Source organism: Urocampus carinirostris, chromosome 8, assembly GCF_059441175.1.
Source record: "Urocampus carinirostris isolate Australia breed hairy pipefish chromosome 8, RoL_Ucar_1.0, whole genome shotgun sequence".
Classification (NCBI taxonomy): Eukaryota; Metazoa; Chordata; class Actinopteri; order Syngnathiformes; family Syngnathidae; genus Urocampus; species Urocampus carinirostris.
Window position 1 is genome coordinate 37,378,083 of NC_142356.1, and position 23,850 is coordinate 37,401,932.

At 38.4% G+C, this 23,850-nt stretch overlaps 1 protein-coding gene across 2 annotated transcripts in view; it reads left to right on the plus strand.

Moving 5' to 3' along the window:
• LOC148361797 (testis-expressed protein 2-like) overlaps nt 1-23,850 on the plus strand; it is a 38,588-nt gene that overhangs the window by 12,151 nt on the left and 2,587 nt on the right. For both annotated transcript variants that reach the window (XM_088342582.1, XM_088342583.1), the window contains exons 3-12: nt 2,317-3,783; nt 3,917-4,117; nt 5,238-5,544; nt 5,681-5,904; nt 6,820-6,987; nt 8,326-8,425; nt 15,417-15,534; nt 19,093-19,206; nt 20,286-20,501; nt 20,637-20,757. In XM_088342582.1, coding sequence (XP_088198708.1) covers nt 2,332-3,783; nt 3,917-4,117; nt 5,238-5,544; nt 5,681-5,904; nt 6,820-6,987; nt 8,326-8,425; nt 15,417-15,534; nt 19,093-19,206; nt 20,286-20,501; nt 20,637-20,757 — 3,021 coding nt within the window. In that variant the 5' untranslated portion in view covers nt 2,317-2,331. The remainder of the gene's footprint in view (nt 1-2,316; nt 3,784-3,916; nt 4,118-5,237; nt 5,545-5,680; nt 5,905-6,819; nt 6,988-8,325; nt 8,426-15,416; nt 15,535-19,092; nt 19,207-20,285; nt 20,502-20,636; nt 20,758-23,850) is intronic.

Genomic DNA, 23,850 nt, shown 5'->3' on the forward strand with positions numbered 1-23,850 from the left:
TGAGTAAAAACAGTGTGAGAATGAGATAGAATCAAATGCCTTTTCCTAGGTCATCTACAATCGGATTGGTCTAGTAGTTAGGATTAGGCCCTCTCACTGCCATGATCCAGCTTCAATTCCTGCTGCATCCAATGTGATCAGTCGCATCTGTCGACTGATTAATCATTGCTCATTTGTTAATATACAAAAGCTCCCCTGCTTACGAACGATATAGGTTCCGGACGATTGTTCTTAAGTTGCTTGAGTGCTATATTTCGTATGGAATCTATGTTTAAGGCTTGTATAAGTAACCTATATTATTTTGTACTAAAAAATAAACATTTAATAAAATGATATGCTCTATAAAGATAAATAAAGTGAAGTATAACTTGTGGAAGATGGGCCTTAAGAGTTGGGTTACCTCCTCTCCTCCTCTGTGGTAGAAAGTGGCCGAACAAAAGCAATCCAACCATTTTCTCAACCGCATCAAGCTTTCTTATTCCACTTTCATTTCAAAAGGAACGAAACGCCTCTTCTTTACACTTTACACCAACCATATTGAATGGATGCACAGGATATTAAACTATAAACATGTCAAAGTTCGTAGCGTGTTGTAGATACAGTATGGTATGTTCACACACGAACGGGGGCTGTAAGAGGAAGAGGAAGCCGGTAGATGCTTTGTGAGCTCTCACAGCGCCACACGCCTGTAATGGTGGAAAGAATCCCTACAGTACTGTCCTGTACTCGGAAAAAGGTGCACAATACAAAATCTAACTTACAGCAATGCCCATTTTTTTTTGGACATCCCCAAAAAATTTTCGTATTTACCGTTTTTCTTAACTCAAAGGTTCAGAAGTAGGGGAGCCTATGTACTACCGTAAAACCTGGTGTACATGCGTACCCAACTTTTTAGGTAAAAAAAAAGCATCGATATACTATTAATTACGGTAAAAGCAAAAAAAATAAGTCAAGCCTTTTTTTTGTTCTCTGCGGCTTGGTAACAAATGACCCTCATCCTGGTGGTTGCTGACCATAACAACAATAACAACAGCACCTAAATATTAATGTGTGTTGATAGGGGGGTGTTTTTTTGTAACTCACCATACATATTTTGACTGCTGCCCTGTGGCTGCTAGATCTGGATAATGTATGTGGTGACTATTGGTTTTAAAGTCCTTATGAATCTAATATTGTCACATTGCCCTCATCTGATGTCGATGATGACTAACTGTATGAAAGTGTTCAGCAATTTTTTTCTGACCTATATGTGGATACAAGTCAGAAATCATATCGTAAACCCATGCCTGAGCACTTGTAATATTTGATATTTTCAAGTATAAGAGACATGAACAATCAGTTGTTCACATTGGAAAAAAACAATAAGACTGCTATAAAAATTCAATATATTAGTTCCAGGCCCTACAGCTTAAGTGGAAAACCCCCATGTGTGACCACTAGAAGAAGACAACCTCATTCATACTGGTTTGATTTCTTATGGTTGAACATTAAAGGACGTATCAAATTGTCAAGTATGACAGTGTAGACAATGTGCCCCAATATTGTGTATCATTGCTTCGTTAGTACGGCTAGTAGTCAGAAACAAAATAACATCTTCTCTGTAAGGGAAAATTCTTCATATCTGTTTTTCCATTTAAATAATTGTTTGCGGTACTTGGCTACCTGCAAGAAGACAGCAAGCTGTAATTACAATAAGGTACACCATGTAGGTTGAATGATGATACTGTATATATATATATATATATATATCAGTATGCAACAGTCTGATATATTGGTATAAAATGCATGTTTTTAAAATTTGGGACAGATTAACTTGTGGAATGCATAAACTGCAACAATCAAACTAAAGTATTTTTGTAGGGTTGGTCAAATAATTTTGCAGTTGTTTTGCTTTGGGCTGTTTTGGTTAGCAGGCTGCCCACCCAGCCTTGTGACAACATGTCGACAGCTAGTCTGTGTGACACCAAACTAGAATGAAATTATTCTTGCTTTATTCAGACAAGAATTATTATTAACACTTATACCTTATGTCATTAGCCCACAACATAATTATGACATTTTAGCATTTGATAATCTGAATATGATCAACTTCAATGCACAATATTGCCAACTGATCTTCAAGATGCTCATATGAACAATAAATTCAGTACATTACAGTAGCATCGAGCAATGGTCTACCTTCCCCTTAACGGAACAACGTCATACTGGATTTGCCAATCAAACTCCTTAGCTGTTTTTCTATGGTGGTTGTTCTTGCTCTTGTCCAAAAGTCCAAATTCCAGCTTTATTAATGGGGTATCTTCTTTTTTTTTGCAGACTAAATGCACTGCAATGACTAGTCCGCAACCTAGCCATGCAGAAAGCACTTACCCCAGAGACAAGCAGCCACCTGCATTGGCCTCCAAGCTCCACGTCCATCGATCAGAATCAAATGAGAACCTTACAATCCACTTCTCGGCTGTTGGAAAGGAGGAAGAGGAAGAGGAGGAGGAAGAGCTGGTCACAACATCCGTCTCCTCTACATCAGCCACTCAGGATGATTTCAATATTGTGACGGGGGTCGATGCTATCGAGATGTGTGAATCACAGCAATCAGACCCAACCGTTAATGTGGCTCCCACACCCCAATCCGTTACACAAGCGCCACTTTCTACTCACTCAACTTCATTGCCACATCTTGCTGAGCAAAAAGGCACAAGTAGTTCAAATTCAACCCCTTCTAAATCTCTAAGCTTTCCATCAACTGACAAATCTTTTCTAACTTTAATGAAGTCTTTTTCCCCTGACAATGAATCAAAAGATGGAGTTGCTCCTACAGCAAAGCATCGACATCTCATGAAATCCTTTGTTAAATCTTTATCATCTGAAACAACTCAGGACTCCCGTTTGAATCTGCAACTTTTCAAACAATTCGCTCAGTCGAGGATGCACAACAGTACGACGCCAGCGACAGGAGATTCAAAAACAGCCCCTTGTTCACCTCTAGTCTCGCCAGATAACCGCAGCTTCTTCAAAGTTTCAGAGGTGGAAGCACGGATTGAAGACACTAAACGTCGACTTTCTGAAGCCATTTATGAACCACTTCAACTCTTAAGCAAAATCATTGATGAAAAAAGCAGTAACAGCAGCCATAGTCGTCCAAAGGTTCTGTCTGTTGGTGCAACTGAACTCTATAACCTGACTTCTGCTAATGACCAGCTTGAGAGCAACAACGATTGCATCAAAGAGGAAGAGGGCAGTGAATTGGAGGGGGAAAGCCCAAATAGTGCTAGTTCTGGCCCTGTAGATTCTGACCTGGCTTCTTCAAACATTGAAAGCTCCAACAAATCATCTTCAATCCCAATCTCTTTAGACAAGTGCTCCATGTCTGCTCTTGCAAAACAAGAGGATGAGGACTTTTGCATTTTGTACAGCGAGGACTTTGAATATTGTGTCACTGGCGGTAATGAAGACGTAAACATTGGGACAGGAACTGGTAGCCACCATGAGGTACCGTCCACTGATAGTTGCATTGACAATCATGCTGAAGATGCTCAGCCTCCACCTAGAGTTCCTATTTATACACTTTTAACCCTTACTGTTTTCGTCTATGGATGTTTTATACTGCCTTTGCCGGACCATTTCAGAGGACTACTGCTTGGAGTAGCATTCGGATTCTTTCTAGCAATAGGAATTGTGTGGCTGACTGGACCAAAACATGACCGACCCTTCAAATATTCTGAACATCATGGAAAATCCTGGATGATTACAAAACTGGATATTGAAGAACCAGAAATATATAAGGTGAGTGAAAAAAAATTATAAATTCACTTATGTTGTGTGTAGAGTATGCACCACTTCTTTTATGAAATATAATAGAAAGTTAATTTTAATATTTGTCAAAATTTAAAGCCTGTCATGTGTTCTTCCTCCTCAGGGTTGGATGAATGAAATGACAAACTACGACCCAGAGACCTACCATGCCACATTGACACATTCTGTGTTTGTCCGCTTGGAGGGCTCTGTCATCCGTTTATCCAAGCCAAATCACAATATACCTCGCCGTGCCATTCACAATGAAGCAAAACCTGATGTGACCTACATCAGTCAAAAGATCTATGATCTAAAAAACAGTAAAGTAAGTTTTGTTAAAATATTGCTTCCACCCCAAAAATTCATGCACACCCACATACTTTCCTGATGATGTTACCGCACTATAGATTTCATTCTTTCAATAGGTTAGTTCTTCCTTTGATGTATAATCTGGAGCATCTAATAGGCAATGTGTCAGAGAGTAATGTCTCTGAATGCCTGTGGTGCAGTGAGAAAATTGATATTTAGACAAAAATTTACTTTTTACCCTTGAATATTTATTCAAAAAAGTTTTCATGTTAAGATTTGGATCAATGGTTTTCAACCAACTTGTAGTCATCAATAGGGATGGTTCAATTTCAATTTTCCAATCAAATAATACTGGTACAAATAATACTGCTTGTTTTGAAGTATTGATGGCATTTAAAAACCAATACGATTGTTTTTGTTAACTAAAATGTGAGTCATTAATTCTCTTTATAGATCTAAAAATTTAAGTTTAACCAAAGTTGAACTGCTGTTTCCAATCATACAATTGTGTGCCCATTTTTTTCTTTGTCTAAGCAAATATTTATTTATGGAAGAAATCATGTCTGATTTAAAATAAATGGAAAGGAGCATGAATTTGAAGATGTACGTCATAGTTTGAGTATATGGGTCAAATGTAAAGGTTTTTCAAATGAAAATTATCGATCAGGGCATCCTTATCATGATGAACAATATATCGATATTTTGCCTTTGTATGTCGTACCAGATTTTCCATTTTTTTCTACCTAATTAAGTGTTTTTAGCGACTTGTGGTCTGGATAATACTGTTGCGGTCATGGTGAAAACAACTTTCTTCGATAGAGATGATAAAAACAGTTATTCCCACAAAACAATCGAGGTTTGTAAGGGTGCTAAAAACCCTGAAGAATAATTTGAGACATTTTTTAACATAAAAAAACACTACACATAAAATAACAGATGTAGTATACAACAACTTCTGATATATGTATTTGATGATTACTTGAGTTACGATTTAGATAATGGACAAATAAAAAACATATTTCAGAGAAGTGTTTTTTTTTAACTTTTATATGGATGTTTGATTCAAAATGTAGTTGACTAGACCATCATTTTTTTTACCCTAACAATCTCTAAATTTCACTCAAACCGTCTTCTAGGTGCACCTAGTGCCTCAGAGTTTGGCTAGGAAAAGGATATGGAACAAGAAATATCCCATCTGCATTGAACTTGGCAAACAGGATGACTTCATTTCAAAGGTGGAAGGTGACGCCAGTCAGAAGAAAGGAGATGCGACTGTTGGAACTAGAGTGTCAGCTCACTCAATATCCTCCAGCAGAGATCTGACTCTATATCTGTTTGGAAGAACGGGGAGGGAGAAAGAGGAATGGTTCCAGAGGTTTCTGGCAGCTTCTCTCCTCAAAGTGGATTTTAAGAAAGTTGCAAGTCCTGCAAGCTCTAAAAGTGGTGTGCAAGATTGTTTATCTGCTTTAATCAGTAAAACTTTTGATTTTAACCAATAAGTAATTTTAAAAACATTGTTCATTATTGTATCTCAATATATTTACTCAGAGATTGAAAAGTGTCCAATTTCATTCCACAGCTTTGAGCACTCGTAGCCGTAGTAGCAGCCGCGATAGTTTGGATGATGCCCTCACAGCACAGCCCAGGATTAAGGATTCCCTAAATGCAGGAAGTCTTAAATCCCAAATGTTGGACTACAGTGTCTATATGGCTTCATTTGTGAGAAAACCGGTTGGACTAAGTTCCTCAGATACCACCCCGCAGCTCCACTGCCCCAAGGAGAGTCCTGGAGCTGACAAGAAGGTATTGCAGCATTTATTCTGTTTCTCTAATTAAAAAAGCACCCCATTGTTTAATAGATCATTTATCTTTTGTTTTATTAAGTCTCTTAAGCACCTACAAACAACTGTTTCTTGCTAAACCTTATTTTATTCAGAATATATTTGGAACAAAAGAAAATTATAGGATAGTCCCCATTCAAAAGTGCATTCCCAATGTTTGTAATTCTGCGGTTTCTACAGCTTCAGCGTCAATGTTGGCTTGTAAACGTAAACACATTTTACTCTGCCAAACGGCCTCCATAGACTGAATTCTGGACCTATGTAAGCTAATTCTTGGAGATCTTGCAAGCATGGCTGAATGAAATTGATATCGGGGAATTGTGTTGGCGAATGCAGAATCTTCCATTTTTCTTGATGACTTTTTTTTCTTTCCCCTGATGTTGCCATGGAATGGATGCTTTTTTTTGTTATGTCTGTTAAGCACCTACAAACAACTGATTCTTGCTAAACCTTATTTTATTTCAAATATATTTGGAACAAAAGAAAATTAGGATGATGTAATAAGTCTGTGGTTTGCAATAATCTACGGTCTGTACGGCCCTTTGATACTCTTTGTGATTAAGGGCTATACAAATAAACATGACTTGTTTTCATTTGGAGAAGCACCTTATTTTTATCATTTATTTTATTATTTTGTCAATCACCGGGCACTTTTTTGTTGATGTTATTTCTTATGCAGTGTGAGAGTGCTTCCCTTGGCATCCCAAAAAAACTATTCTTCATGGCCTGTCATAATCTTAAAAAGGCAGTCAATATTGGTCAATATTATACCAATTTATGTGGATTAGCACTGCAGTAATCTGTTGTATTGTATACTTTAATTATTTGTTGATTTATATTCAATGGAGGTGTTTTTATCAACTCACTATTTCCACAGCTTCAGAGCCCCACTTCAACTCCGGAGAAGCTGGCGGAGGATGAGGAGGATGATTCGGTTGCTTGGGTGAACGCTGCTGTTGGCCGCCTCTCCTGGGATTTCTTGCGGGAGCCCTACTGGGCTGAAGTCGTTTCCAAGAAGATCCAAATGAAACTCAGCAAGATACGGGTGAGCAGGTTTCGGTCCATGGTGCATTATTTTGGAAATTGCACAAAAATAACATGGAAAAGTCATGATGTCTCTTTTAATGGCTTCAAAATGGATCCAACACCAAAGTCAGTTGCATTTAAACCTGATTTTGCTTGAATATTTGTGGTTTGTTTTCTATCTTCTTTCCTTTTGTTTTAAACAAGACGTGTTACTATCGGTTCCTTGAGTGTTGTAGTCTTAGGTTTGTGCATATTGTAGTCTCCGTACTGTGTTTGGAAAATCTTTTTAGCACTGACATAACCACAAGGGACTGACATGTTGAGGCAAGGTATGTTGATGCGTTGTTGCTCTGTACCTAATAATTATACTTGTCTTTATTGTCATTGATAACAACGTATTGAACATTGTTTACAATGAGTTCAGAAGTGGCACTCCAGGATTAACATGTAATAAAAGACTTAAATGAAAATATGATGAAAAAATGTTCAAATAAATGAGCAACTAATAGTATATGAGTAACCAATAGTGCTTATAGTCTGGCCTTAATTTTTTTCTGATCCACTTACACACAACAACTCACTAAACAGCAACGTGGTCTTCTTATAGTGCAAACCTTGATTCAAAATCAAGTTGGAGTGAGGACATAGTTTAAACATATGTAAAAATAGTGTCTAATTTACAAATACATTATTCAAGGAAAACATAAGATATTCACTCTTGAAAAGTTAAACTTTAAACAAATGAACATTTAACAATGTTCAGGGAACAGGAAATAATTTATTCTGAATATGATGCCTTTCCACTTCCTAAAAAACCTTTAACGTGCGTTCAAAATGTGTTGAGAGGATGGGAACATAGGATATACGCATATACGTCACGCGCATATCTGAATAAAAACGTTTGGCCATACTTAAATAAGTATTGTTTCTTGATTTGGTACAATTTTGTCAAATGTACGCACGTTCTAATTGGTGTACAACATACTGTTGTGTATGAAAACACATACACATCTCTTAGGCAATGTTTTCTCTGTACGCGGCATTGACAAATTATATTAATTAAAAGTACAAAATTATATATATTAAAAGTTTTTGTAAAGAACGTGCCATGAAATTTTAGGAGTAGATATGCTTCATAGAAATGTGAACAGGCATGAAACACAGGTATTGCAAGCATCATGTTCAAGAAAAATCCTTTATTCTAAATCCACATTACTATTATTATTACCTTTTTGTTATTTTTGAAAATAATTTTCAAAGTTCCAACTTTATCATCTGAATTGTTTGTACCTGTTGTCACCCACTATTTTCAATATTGTATTTGAAAAAAGCAAATATTTATTTTGTTTTCTTTCAGTTGCCATATTTCATGAATGAGCTTACCCTGACAGAGCTCGACATGGGTGTGGCCACACCAAGGATCCATAGAGCGTCCACTCCTTTGATTGACTACAAAGGTGAGTGAGGGGAAAAATAGAGCTTTCACTAACAACCTTTTATACAATCATGTATTTCATAGTTCTCAACATGATTAATAGTAACTTGGGATGTACTAATCACTTCAAATCGAGCAGATCATATGAATTTCAGCTGATCGGCCAAAGATGATCTGACAAGAACATTGTTAAAAGGTCACTAAGCTTTAAAATAATATATGTAGAATATATTATTCAACAGGAATATCTATACATATTGTCATGAATATAAGCCACACAATACAAAATGAGCAGTCTCAGTAGTGTCTGCTACTATGTCCGCCTTACAACAACACACACACACACATAAGCATTCGTATTTAAAATAGAGCGGGATATAGGTTTGTGCTTATTTTAGGTATCGATGACAAAGTAGTAACATTTAATAACATCAATTGGTCATGGTAAAACAAATGGATAAAACAAACAGAAAAACATAGCAGGAACTAAACTCTATTTGTATTTTTTTTTTTTTTTTACCGGAAATCGTCAGCAATGAAACCAATGAAAGTCCTCATCCTCTGTTTCTTAATTGAACACCTGCACCAAATGTCCATCAAACGTGCCAGGTTCACTTTTTTCACTTTCAGAGTCCCTTTGTACCGTGCGGCTCCTTAGACATGATGTGAAAGCTTGAAATTGAGTAGCAGCAAACTAATTAGTGCAATGGTCTACCCCTGGGATCGGCAACCTATGACCTGCGTGCCAGCAGTGGCACGCGTGACGTTAACCAGTGTCACGCGGGCGCACGGCAAAATAATAAAAATAATAATGATTATTTTTTAAAAATGCACATTTTTACATACATTTTAGACATTTTCAGTTGCGCGCCGTGTTGTTTAGGGGCTTTATCGTAGCGCCCCTTCTCCTCTGCTCCGCGTGTATCTGCGCGGCGCCTCGCAAAGGAGAGATCCGTGTTTTAACCCAGCCACAGAAACACCGGCGTGCAATAAATGAATGAATCATGACAGTTGCTTCAGGGAAAAAAAGTCGGCCTTTCCCGCCAGCGTGGACAGATGGCTGGGGCTTTTTGCAAAAAATTGACCGTATTTGTCCATCATGCCTCGAGAGCGTTGTACCTCACACAGAAAGTGTTAAACGTCCTTATGAGACAAAACATGAACATGAATTCAAGCAGTCTGACAAGGCGGAGACGTTAAAACGCGCTGTGTCCAGGTACAGCAAACAAACACAGACCCTGAAAACATTTTCATTGCTAAAAACACAATTCATCACATTGCTCACTGCATACCAAAGCACGGAAAACCATTTACTGATGGCGAATATATTAAAGAGGGTTGATTCTTGTGGTAAAAAGTTGATCCCATGGATTTCTACAGGCCTTTCCACATGTTGCTCACATTCATTTTTTAGTTTATTGATGAACAAGAAGAGTGGAAGACAAATTGGTCAGTTGTACGATTTCAATGTATATTCATCCATCCATCCGTTCATTATCTGCACCGCTTACCCACAGTAGGGTCCTTGGGGTGCTGGAGCCCATACCAGCTATCTTCGAGCAGTGGGCAGGGGACACCCTGAACCGGTTGCCAGCCAGTCGCAGGGCACACAGAGACTGACAACTCACTCGCTCATTGACACCTAGGTACAATTTGGACCGGCTAATTAACCTGACATGCATGTTTTTGGAATGTGGGAGGAAACCAGAGAGCCCGGAGGAAACCCACACAAGCACGGCAGTAACATGCAAACTCCACAGAGGAAGGTTCGATTTCATGACCTCAAAACTGTGCCGCGGATGCGCTAACCACGCAGCCACCGTGCTTTCCTCAATGTATTTTCATGTTGTATATTTGTACTCGCCCGCCCCGAGACTGGGAGGCTGTGGTTCAAGCGTCGGCCGAGTCATACCTAAGACTTAAACATTGGTACCCGTTGCCTCCCTGCTTGGCGTTCAGCATTAGGGGTTGGAATTGGGGGGTTTGGTCACCTAATGACTCCCAACACCTCAGTTGGGTTGAGCGAGGGGGCTGGGAATCCCCTCCTCTGAATCAATCTCCCAAAAAGAGTCAGAAATGACTCTAGCCACCTCCCACTCGGGGGATATGGCTGTGGTATATATATATATATATATATATATATATATATATATATATATATACTTGTACTGGTGTAAAATTACAGCTCTGTTAGTTATAAAAAAGTTGTGCGAGTCATTAATCTAGGTGTGGCACACTGATTTACACGAAAACTTGAGAGTGGCACCCCAACCAAAAAGGTGGCTGACCCCTGGTCTACCCTAAATTTTACATCCGGGCCTTCACTTCAGTCTGAATTCGTGATGTGTCTTTCGCAAAAGAACTTTTGAGCTCTATGAGCCCCGCAATGTGAAGGGCCCAGCGACATGTAAAGCCTGTCTTTTTTAACAACATCTAAGTTAAACAACACTCTTTAAAGACGATAAAAAATGACGAGTGGATAATAAATGAAAAAGATAACTCGGAGAGAAGCTTGACTCTAAGCCAACATACAGACACAGCCTGAAATTCCGATCGGGGCAATCGGGCTTTGGCTTTAAACCATTTCAATTTAATGTATGTTCTTGTGCAGCTTCTTTCTTCAAGTTTAACTGCTGTTGGCGCGATCGCTCGGAGTTCACTTGCTTTACTTGTTTTGCACATTGACTGTAAAGACCCGCGCTGACGAGGTGCCATTAGCGAAACACTTTTGGTAATCACCACCATTGGCAGACATGGCATTTTCAAAGATGCTTCTTGTTTTTCAGTTAATATACAGAAAAACGGCTTATGTACATGAGAAGTAATGCACGCTAAAGAAGACCGCATGTAATATAGAGCATGCAGTACAATTTGAAAAAAAATATTTGCCTTATACTGTAGTCGTGATCATTGGACAGCTGCACAATATTTGTTCTATTATTCGTTGCCAATGATGTGGAATAATAACAAAATATTACCTCCTGTTTACTGGCCTTACCCACGCTGAGTACTGTTTACTTCTGCCTACTGCCGTCCAGCATGGTGTCGTCACGTGTCAAGTTAAGTCATGTTTATTTGTATAGCCCTTAATCACAAGGAGTTTCAAAGGGCTGCACAGACCACAGATTATTGCAAATCACAGACTATTATTACACCATCCTCATGAGGGTAAGGAAAAACTCAAAAACCTCAACATGACGAAAATGAGGAAACCTTGACAAGGGACCGCCCATGAGGTTATCCCCCTTCCAGGATGACCAGGCTGCGATGTATGTTGCAATAATAAATAACACACATATATTATCAACATGAAATATTGATCATTCATATGCCATAGAATAGAAGTGTTTTAAGCCTAGATTTAAACAGCTTCACTGAGGTTGCAGATTGAGTCTCAGGAGGAAGAGCATTCCACAGCACCGGGGCCCGAATGGAGAACGCTCTCGAACCTGCGGTTCTCGTCTTGGCTCTCGGGATCACTAGTTGACCAGTGTTTTCAGAGCGAAAGCTCTGGACCGGAACATAGGGGGAAATTAAATCTGAAAGATGAGGGAGCAAGTCCATGCATGAATTTGTATACTACCAACAGAACCTTAAAATCTCTATTTAAGCTAACAGGGAGGCAATGCAGGTTAAAATGGGGGTAATGTGATCAAAACTTTCTTGTCTTAGTGAAAAGCCTCGCTGCAGCATTTTGTACCAGCTGCAGAATCTTGATTTTGGACTTTGGAAGACCGGAGAGTAGTGCATTATAGTTATCGAGACGGGAGGTAACAAACGCGTGAATTATAATCCCCGCATCCGACTGAGACAGCATAGGGCGAAATTTAGCAATGTTGCGAAGATGGAAAAAAGCTTTTCTAGTAATATTCTTAACGTGTGATTGAAAGGACCGATCGGGGTCAAATATGACACCTAAAAAAAAAAGCCTTGAACAGGGGAGGGTCCCTCAGCTGTGGAAAACATCCTGCATCATCCCAGTCCCAAAGAAATCAAGACCTGAGGAACTCAATGACTTCAGGCCGGTCGCCCTGACATCACATGTGATGAAGACCATGGAGCGGCTGCTGCTGCACTACCTGAGGCTACAGGTCCGTCACGCCATCGACCCACTGCAATTTGCTTACCAGGAGAAGGTGGGAGTGGAGGATGCTATAGTATACATGTTACACCGATCCCTTTCTCACCTGGATAGGGCGAAGGGGGCTGTGAGGATTACATTTTTGGACTTCTCCAGTGCCTTCAATACCATACAGCCTCTGCTACTGAGTAGGAAACTGACAGAGATGGGAGTTGGCTCACACCTTGTAGAATGGATTACTGACTACCTGACAGGCAGACCCCAGTATGTGAAACAGGGGGGCTTTACATCGGACACTGTGGTTAGCAGCACAGGATCTCCGCAGGGGACCGTTCTCTCTCCGTTCCTATTCCACTCTATATACATCGGACTTTAAGTACAACTCTGAGTCCTGCCATGTGCAAAAGTTTGCCGATGACACTGCGATCGTGGGATGTATCAGAAACGGGCAGGAGGAGGAGTACAGGAAATTGATTCAGGACTTTGTCCGATGGAGCGACGCAAACCACCTGCACCTAAACACCACCAAGACCAGAGAGATGGTGGTGGACTTCAGGAGAACCAGAACTCACCCGGTTCCTGTAACCATCAAGGGAGAATGTGTAGAATTTGTCCAGACCTACAAATACCTGGGTGTGCAGCTGGACAACAAACTGGACTGGACTGCCAACACAGAAGCTCTATGTAGGAAAGGGCAAAGCCGACTTTACTTCCTCAGAAGGCTGGCCTCCTTCAACATCTGCAAAAAGCTCCTGAAAATATTCTATGAGACAGTAGTGGCAAGCGCCCTCTTCTATGCGGCAGCGTGTTGGGGAGGCAGCGTCAAGAAAAAGGATGCCTCTCGTCTCAATAAACTGGCTAGGAAAGCGAGCTCTGTTGTAGGCAAAGAGCTGGACGGCCTAACAACAGTAGCTGAGAGACGAGCACTGAAGAAGCTGAGGTCAATCATGGACAATCCATCACATCCACTACACAGCATTATCTCCAGACAGAAGAGCAGTTTCAGCGACAGACTGCTGTCACTGTCTTGTACTATGGACAGACTGAAGAGATCTTTTCTTCCTCATGCCATGAGGCTCTTTAACTCCACCCGGCAGAGTAAAGGCCCACATTAAACCACACCACCTACATTGGATATTACCGAATCTTACTGCAATATGTATTCTGTGTAGCACTATTTAGTTACTCTATATAACACGCTACAGTGGGCATTTGCACGTCACACTGGGTATTTGTATATTGTATTCTTTTGGCTTTATTATTGTACTGTTCTCAGCTCAGGGATGCTGCTGGAAATGTGAATTTCCCTTCGGGGATGAATAAAGTATCTATCTATCTATCTATCTATTTAATCTCAATGGGACAGGCCTCCAGATTTCCAGTTTAGTGTGGCAGATTCCTCCATGGGAAGACATAGTTGAGTGTGATTTGCGTATTAATGAAAACTGATATTATACTTGCTAATATTATAACCTAATGGAAGCATGTAAATGCTGAAAAGAAGGGGGCCAAAAAGTACTGAACCCCGCGGAACACCACAGGTAACACTAAAGGGATAGATGTCATTGCACCATATTTAACACGGTGCGTCCTATCTGAGAGGTAGGATCTGAACCATAAGAGGAGGGTTCCTGAGAGACCAATCTATTTTTCCAACCGGTCTTGTAAGATATGGTCCACAGTGTCAAAGGCAGCACAAAGGTCCAGCAGCAGCAAGAGAGATGAAGCGCAGGAGTCCATTGCGAGTATCAGGGCTGTCTCAGTTGAGTGGTTAGCCCTGAATCCTGATTACATAGATTAAAAAAATTGTTCTCGAATATAAAATCATTCAGCTGCTGTGCCACAACTTTTTTAAGTACTTTAGAAAGAAACGGTAGGTTTGACACATGTGTTTAGGTGATGTTTGTGCAAAGGGTCAATACAAACCGCACGTTTGCAGCTTATGCTTACCCTGACATACACGTTTCATTGCAAAACACGATTAACATCCATCTGTAAGAAAAGGAACAAATTGTTCGGGAAATTCCACACATTCTAAGTAACCTGATAAATCTTTGAAAACTGCACATGTAACAAATGTTGGATCATATTAGATTTGCAAACATAAGTCCCTTTATTCTTTTAGTCCCTTACATAGTTTGCAGCGTGCTATCTAACCGTGAGCAGTAACATTAAATCATTGTGGCTCTCCCTCCTATATTGTTGACTTCTAGTAGTCCAAATGAAAATGGCAACCATAGATTTGTGAGATTGAGATGGATTTGTTAAGTCAATGTTAAGTGCTATGTAAAATCAAACGGCACATATTTTTTTGGTAGAGACCTCAACTTTCTATTTTTTCTTTTTAGTATTAATTTGTTGCACAAGGACACTTCAGCCTTTACCACTGGCCATTGTTTCCCAATGAAGATCTGGGCAACTATTCAGTTCTTCAACGTACATGTTAGGATTTGGTAATTTCATAATGTATGTGGGATTTCACTGTAACCAAGTATTGACTCAATATGAAATGATCTATGAAATAAACTATTCAGGCATTATAGTTGCATGTAATGTTCATTTGGAATATGAATACATGGCAAAGGCCACACAAGTGTATGAAAACAAAACTCCAAGGTCAATCCTCTTACTGCTCGCTGAGATTCAATCTGCAACCTCAGTAGAAGTTTTTAAATTTAGGCTTTAAACACAATTATATTCAATAGATTATGAATGACGTTGACCTCAGAAAGCTGGCAACCGGACATTCTGTTATTATCTATATTTTATGTCAATGTTGTTGTTTAAAAGTAGTCTGTAGTCTGTAGTCTGTACAGCCATTCGTGAGTTCTTGTCATCAAGGGCTATACAAATAAACATGACTTGACTTGACTGCTGCTCTACAAATCAGCCCAACTAATTTCCCGGCTTCCATTTTGCCTTGCCTTTACAGGTCTGTGGTTTGACTTGGATGTATCCTACAGTGGGTCCTTCCTGATGACCCTTGAGACGAAGATGAACCTTATTCGCCTTGGCAAGGAAGGAGAAAGTATTCGATTGGGGGAAGACGGGTAAAAAAAAATCCAAACACTCCATATTTATTTAAACAAGGCACTCGGCCCAATCAAGAAAATTCTGCAAGGCACTAACTCAATCACTAAGCAAACACAAATGGTTAAAATTACTTATTTACTAATAGAGTGTTGCATTACACTGGTGTACGTGCGCATTTGAATGTCATGTCCATTTATTTAGAGAGAGACTGTCTATTTCTATGCAAATGATCAGCATTGCTCGACGACGCTGAATTCACTAACACCCGCAAGCAGTTTGAGTGACGTCAATAACATGTACAGTAGCTGGTGTTAAGTCGGTGCCTAATAAGGAAGCCACTCCAAACCTGCGAAAACATGGAGATGGAATTTTTTGCATGTTTATTTTTATGTTGCATAAGCTCTTTTACAGTCTCATTCACACCTCTTCAGTTGAAGCTTGTGTTTCAATCATTGAAATTTTCATTCCTTTTTTTTTTTTAATTGTCTTATTAACACAAATGCAGCATAGACATGTGTGGCAATTTCAGCTCAACCTGCACTATATAGTCAAAATTTAGTCCCTGTGTATTTAATTGCAGTAGATATTTAGACGTTTATGGTGGTGCTTTTGAAATAGAATTGGTGTAGTTCCGGAGTAGTTGCCTGTTTGGCATTGCAACGGTCACGTTAATAGCGAGGATTCGTGCAAGATACAGTAATGGATAAATCAAACCAAATGTCTGCTTTTATAACCGATCAGGGTGGTCAACTGCTGCCGCCCATACGTCATGGCATATTTAATGTAAAAACAAAAAAATCGCGGAAATATCGATCATTGCAGTTCATAGAATCTCTACAATGGGAACTAAATTGCCAATGCACTCAATTAATTTATTTGGAAAGTTGTTATTTATAATTTGGCACATGGATTGATGCGACAACGTTACAGTAGCAACCAATGTTCCCTCTAGTCTTTCACGGGTGTGAGCAACGCTTGAAACAACAGTGAGAAACAGCAATCCCAAGTGTGGCAACTAAATCAATATCAAACATGTCTAAAACTTGACATCAAGTTACATTTTGCTGATTTTCCGGCAATGCAAAATTATTTTTCACTTTGAATGAATGTACTAATGTTTTATTGCAAAGGTTGTACAGCCAACAAACGTCATTTCTTTTTACAATTCTTTCACAAGATTACCATTTCTTTTTTTTCCTAGTATCTTTTTGCCATTTTTTGGGGCTTATTTAGTCTGTTGCAAGATACAGAACTGTATTTAATCACATTTTTTTAGTGGAAGTACAATGTTGGCAACAAGATTGACTTGATATACAGTGGAACCTCGGTTCTCGTCCATAATCCGTTTCAGAACCCTGTTCGAAAACCGATTTGTTCGATCACCGAAATCGTTTTTCCCATTAAAAATATTGTAAATCGTTTTAATCCGTTCCAACACCCTGAATGTTTACCTTGAATGTTTAACATAAACATAAAGCCATCCCATGAACGTGTAAAAATTAAAAAAATCAGGTCGTTTACAAGTCATTTAGCACCCGGGTCTCCACAAGTGGTGAGCAGTTCATTGGAAAAGGGGCTGCGTTCCAACACCGAGAGTTGGGCTACGTTCCAACACCCTGAATGTTTACCGCAAACATAAAGCTAACCCAGGCTAATCGTACGTTCGCGTTATCGTAATCTTATGAATAGGATTTCTTACCTGTGTGGTGGTCAGCAGAAGGCGCTCGCACACCTTCATATTTGGCTATTATTTCTTTCTTAAATGCAATAGTTGTACGCACTACTTTTCTTTTTCACCTGTAGCAACTTTGCTGCTTGCACTGACTTTCTTCGGAGGCATAATAAGAGGCTAAAACACCCGTACGCCGCTCAGCATCGCACCCTAGTGTACGCACTCACGCATTGCCGGCGTTCGAACTCCGATTTTTTGACGGAACAGCGAAGCAAGAATTTCTCGAAATTTTTGGTCGGACTCCGATTTGTTCGAACTGAGAAGCGTTCGAAAACCGAGGTTCCACTGTAATTGGAAATTACTTGAATGCAACACAAACGTTTTCTTCTTTTTCCCCTGTTTTTTCCTACTTTTTTAAAATTCCTTTTAAGAAAAATCTCATTGTGTTTATTTTTTGCTAGCTGTCACTTTATTCTGGCTTTTTTGTTCTCTATTTACTTTTTTCCTGTATTTGTTTTTCTTTTTCTTTTTTTTTCTGTCTTTTTCTGAAAATGTCCTGCTCTTTTTTTCTCTTTTTGTTTTTTTTTTCCTCAGCTTTTCACTACTTTTTCATTTTGGTATTTTTTTCTTTTTGTTCTATTTCCCCCTTCCTTTAAGTCATTTTGTGCATAATTTTACATAATATCAGGTCGTGTAGGGCAGTGTTTCTCAACCTTTTTTTAACCAGGGCACGTTTTTTACATTGTAAAAATTTTGCAGCACACCAATAACCAAATATTTTATAAAATGACACTGAACAGTATGTTTAATTAGAATCAAATTTATAATACCCCCAGTTTTTACAGCACAGACACTTGACAATGACATAATATTTGCAGAAAATGATTCATAAATGTTTTATAACATTTTTAATTTTAAAAGTGACATTGGATAATTTCTCACGGCACACCTGACGATCTCTCACGGCACACTCGTGTGTCGTGGCACAGTGGTTGAAAAATCACTGATGTAGGGATTAAAGAAGCGTAAACAACCTGAAGAGCCGTTTGGTACCCGAAAGAGCCGGCTCATTTTAGTGAGCCGAGCCGAAAAAGCCAGTTCTCGAAAAAACTTTACTGACTACTTAACTTTGTTCTACTTCGACATTGACCTCAAGATACTTCATTTAATACTGCGTCAGGGGAACCCGTGTATTTTTACCTTCATGCACCGTAACTTTGACCTGATTCGCTTCTTAATTAGAAATTTCGAGCCCTGATTTTTGCAAGCTGGCTAGATTTTCTCGTGCGCGGAAAAGCTCTGGGCGATGCGCAATTGCGCGCACACGCAGCTCCGAGGGAACATTGGTAGCAACGAGTGTTTTGCAGTGAAATGGCGCAGAGTGGCCCATGTCATGTGATGGTGAGATGTTACAAGGACACCCAAATATTGCGCACACACAGTGGATATATGAACATTATCATTACTGTTGTTTTTGTAAAAATATTTTCTCCACACTTTTCTCCTGACTAATTGTCATGCTTGTTGAGAGCAATACGGAGTATGGGGTTTAATAAAAAAAACATTTTTTTTGTTGAAAATCAATTACTTTGAGCTAGCCTCATATGTTTTTCTAAACAGCCTCTTACTCATTTCTACTTTCTTGAATTCTGCTTTTATGCTGCTGTTAAATGGATACATTTCTGTTATTGGTAAGTGCTGATCAACCACATTTAACATTCTATGCCACTTTTGTCAAGGATTGTGAAATTTAATAGACATTCGTGTAACTAATGCGCTAGTGTGTTAATTAAAAAAACACGTTTCTTTATTTGTTATGCGTATAGCCAGCCTATGTTTAAATTTGCCTAATGTATAAGAGGGTTGCAATAATTCCTATATATGTCTCTTTGTCTGGTTATAGATTCAGACCTCGAACTTACTGCCTGGCGGACAGTGACGAGGAGTCTTCCAGTGCAGGTTCTTCGGATGAAGAAGACTTCACTGAGCATTCAAATGAAGTCCCTGGAGCAGAAGGGTATCTTATGCTTTTTAATACTTTCTTGTTAAATTTAAAAGGAACGACACCAAGCAACACTTTTGGCAACAATCGCCCTTGGGTATAAAAGTGACAAAATGCATACATTTCAGAAAATTTTATCTTTCTCTTGAATACATACAGGACTAGGAATATGTAGTTAAAAATAATGGATACAAGAGAAAATAGAATAGTGAAAAAGATATAAACATCATCATCATAACCATGGTAACACCAGTAAAAAATACCAATATTAAAAATGAGAACAATTTTAATAACAGTAAGAACGATAAGATTAACTATTTAATAAAAGATTCCCATCGCCACAATCATCAATATAAAAAACTAAAACCAGGATGACAGTTTTAAAGTAAAAATTATTTTAAGAATAATTTCAAAGGAGATGATTTTAAACCATGAAAAGTAGTTGGTGATGAATCAATTACGGAAGGCATTTCATTCTGAAGAGGCGTTATAACCCAATGCTTGCCCCTAAAAATTATATCCTGTCATGGAAATGACGAATTGATATGTTACAAATTATATTGTGAATTTAAATGTTAATAACTTATTCAGAAAATGTTGGAAAATTAAAATACTCCTTGCAAGTTTGCCAGTTTAGAGACTTACACTCTTTCCACAATAGTGAGGTATTTAAGGAGTAAATCTACATATATTACTGTACGAAATATTAATTGGACAAAAAAGTATTAAGAGGCGACCAAAAGTTGGAAATAACTTTTCCTAAATTGATAATCATAATATTGTTCATGAAATTACATTCTAGCGTGTAAGTGCAGTACATTAAAGAATAAAAATTGTTCTTTTAACTTTGTGGGTACTCAGCAACTAGCATGACGGAGGAGACAAGGGTATTTTTTTTAAACATCATTCTTATTTTGTTTTTTTCCTTTTTTGCATCTCTTAAACTCTTATGTTTCGGTATGGGTTCAATCCCAGCAGTGGTAGAAGCCTGCAATTAGAAAAAAAAATCCAATGACTTTTGACCTCGTTGTAGTCATTGATTGCCAACTAGTGAATACTGTTTCAGGCATTTTCCCCCTTGTCATTTGTTCTAGATATACCTTTGTTGGTGGCCACAAACCCAGCAAAATCATGCGCTTTGTGGACAAGATCACCAAGTCCAAATACTTCCAGAAAGCCACAGAGACTGAGTTCATCAAGAAAAAGATGGAGGAGGTGTCAAACACCCCACTTCTTCTGACTGTTGAGTTGCAGAAACTCCAAGGAACTCTTGCTGTCAATATACCACCACCGCCCACAGACAGAATATGGTAAATTCAAGATTTCCCCCCTCTTGTGATGTGAATGCCATGGAAAGTTAATATAAAAACAGTGTTTTCCGGTCTTGTTTTTATAATAAATATAAACTGTTTGTTTCCCTGGAATTTGGGGAATGTGTTTTACAGGTATGGCTTTAGGAAGCCCCCTCATTTGGAACTAAAGGCAAGACCTAAACTGGGAGAAAGAGTAGTCACTCTGGCACACGTGACTGACTGGATTGAGAAAAAACTGGAACAGGAGCTTCAGGTACCAATGCGCCATGTACTTTATTATTCGCACCTTTTTTAAATGCAAAAGTAGATTTCAAAACTTTTCTAGAATAGAATCAGAATTGTCTTCGTTGTTATTGATAACAACATTGTGAACGTTGTTTGCAAAGAGATTAGACATGGCACTCCAGGATAAACAATACAAACACGTAACAAAGAACAAAAAGAGAGAAATGAAATAAACGAAAGTCGGGAAAAATACGCAAAAATATTTACAAGGTAGTGCTTGGAATTTGTTTGAAGTTGCAAATGCAATTTTGTATAGCGCAATACTGCAATGAAAAATAGGGCATCCTAACAATAGTGCAATGAAAAATAATGCAATAATCTTCTGTAGAAAACACATTTTTAAATACAACTGCCCTGATAGACATTTTTCACAGTGTTGCGTGCATGTTTAGGTAGGGGATGACCCTTGGATCGAAAATGTCTCACGTTTTAATGGGCCTGTAGCATGTCAAACAGTTGGTGGCGGGGTGAGAGGAGTTCTTTTTAACTTTGTTGGCTCTGTTCCAGTATCACAAGCCAGGAATGTTCTCTAGACTGGGCAATTTTTAAAATGATCATATAATATTGGTGGTAACAAAACAACAATTTCTCAAGATTGTCCTCCATCCATGGAAAAATACGCCATTGCTCCCAGCATATTACATTATATGCCAGAATGCTCTTCACTGTGATTTTGTAGAACACCAATTATCTAATCATGAAGTCAAATAAATGTTCATATTGACAAATTATTTTCCTCATTCAATTAACTGTAAAAATGTGCGTCCTCTGCGCAGGCTACTATGCCACACAAAGCTGTTATTTGTGCGGTCTATCAGATTTGTCTTTTTACAAGATATCACCAAAAAAGACGACAAAATGTCTCCCTCTTGTGACCATTTTACTATAAGATCTAAAAACTTGGGACTATTTTTTTTCCAAGGGGATTCTATATTTATCTATGGATGTTATACTCAGTTTTGCTCTGGGGCCGGCCGGATCTGGTGTTTCTGTTCAGATCAGTAAAAGATTGTCAATTTCAGATTTTTTCCCCGTTGTTTTTTAGTACTATGCTTCATCATTCAGCCTACATTAGTAGCTTGCTCTACATTTTATAATCAAGGATAAAAAGGGATATTTTCTTAAACCAACACATTTATTAAAAAAACATGGGCAAACATAGTTTAATGTTTGGCATTGAATGTGTTAACTGGTTTATTTTAACAGTTGAGTGAATGTAGTTTTACACCTGAACCAACTCAAGGCGCTATAAAACGCAAGTGGGAAATTTAAAAAAATAATAATTTTTGCCGTTGTCTTGGTACTAGTTTGAAGTAAATACAAATTGAATACAAAATAAAAGTTTCAGCAGTGCATTTAGACACACCAGATCAAACAACTAAGCTGACCCTACTAAAGCTGAGAGTATGTCGTTTGCTGCCCTCTAGCAGACAAAGAGAGCATTTATCTCAAACAAAAATCCTAACTTTGCTTGAAATGACCTAGATAATTGCTTTTTTTTTGGGTTGTACTCAGAAATTTATGGCGGGCCGGATGAATCATCAACCGGGCTTGTTCTGGCCCACTGGGCATGTGCTTGACATTGCTAAGCTAAACGGTCTACAGTAAATGAATTTCCTGCATATTAAAACGATGTCTAGATATGTACAGGTTCATAAACTGTGCATGTTGATTGTATTAAAAAACATCACTGAATCTTTTTTGGAACTGCTACTGACTTGTTGGTAGGGTGAAGTTACAAAGTGAAAAGATGCTGTTTCTTTTCTAAGACTATCACCACCCTAAACAAGCATGCAAGGCTATGAAAAGTGTTTCTTGCCAGTTGTATTAAAAAAATGGTTTGTTGCTAAATGTAATGGCATTTTTTGTGTTGCACTATTAGTGCAAAAGGAAATTGGACTTACAACCTAGGCCAGTTTTCAAGCATACCTTGTGAATGTTTGCCTTTTTATTGTGTGTTTTTAGTCTTTATTATGTGTGTATTTTGTTTATCCAGGAGTGCCATATCTTATCTCGTTGCTATCGTTGTTCTCTGTTTTAATCAATGGCAATAATGTACAGTGGTACCTCAGTCCTCAACCATAATGCATTCCTGGTTGTTGGTTGAGTACCGATTTTTTTTTTTCCCATAGGAAACAATGGTAAGTATTTTAATCTGTTCCACCCATAAAAAAATACCTAAAATATTAAGAAACCTTGTATCTAAACAACATTAGAGATCATAAATTTGTACATAATATAGAATAAACATAAAAAAGAAGAAATATAAACTATTTATCGGTTACATACCTTTGAACAGTGGTGTGATGGCATACAGGGATGGGTGTGGGTAGGTTACTGCTTAGCCTCCCTCTTCTCTTTTAATAAGAAACCTGTCTATTGTCAGCTGCTTCCTCCTCTTTTGCACAATTTTCCAAACTGTTTTCCACTTATCTTTCCCTTTATTGCTGTTGTTCTTGGGAGCCATGTTCAAAAGTAACCCAAAAGCACAAACTAGGAAGAAAAAAACTTTGAAAATGACGTACCCCTTCACTTATTGACGGTCCGGATAGAGGTAGCACTAAAGGTAGGCTAGCTCGCGAGTGCATCTCATCCCCACTCGATACGCACCAAATCTTATTCAATTTGACTATTTTCTGCTATTTCTGGCTATTTTGATTCTGCTATTTTCACATTTTTTGGTCGAACACCGAGTTGGTTGAGCATTTAGGCGGTTGATGACCGGGGTACCACTGTATATACTATTTTTAATGACGATGATTATGATTATTATATTTGTAATCTGTAATACAAAAATGCATACCTATTTCTACAAATGCAATTGAGTTTACCTGTTGGCAACAATGTTGCCCTATTTCATATTTTCAGAGAAAGAAAATAATGTAGATTATATTTTGTGCTTCTCCTTCTTTAAGCATGTCGCACGTCTTGCTTTCAATCTGCTGTCTTACTTAGTAATATAATCCACCCAGGACACTTGCAGCCTATTTCTGGGGTTTGAACATCATTGATGACTTTTAGAGTGGACTAGGGCTCTGTTTGTTGAGGATATTTAGCTATT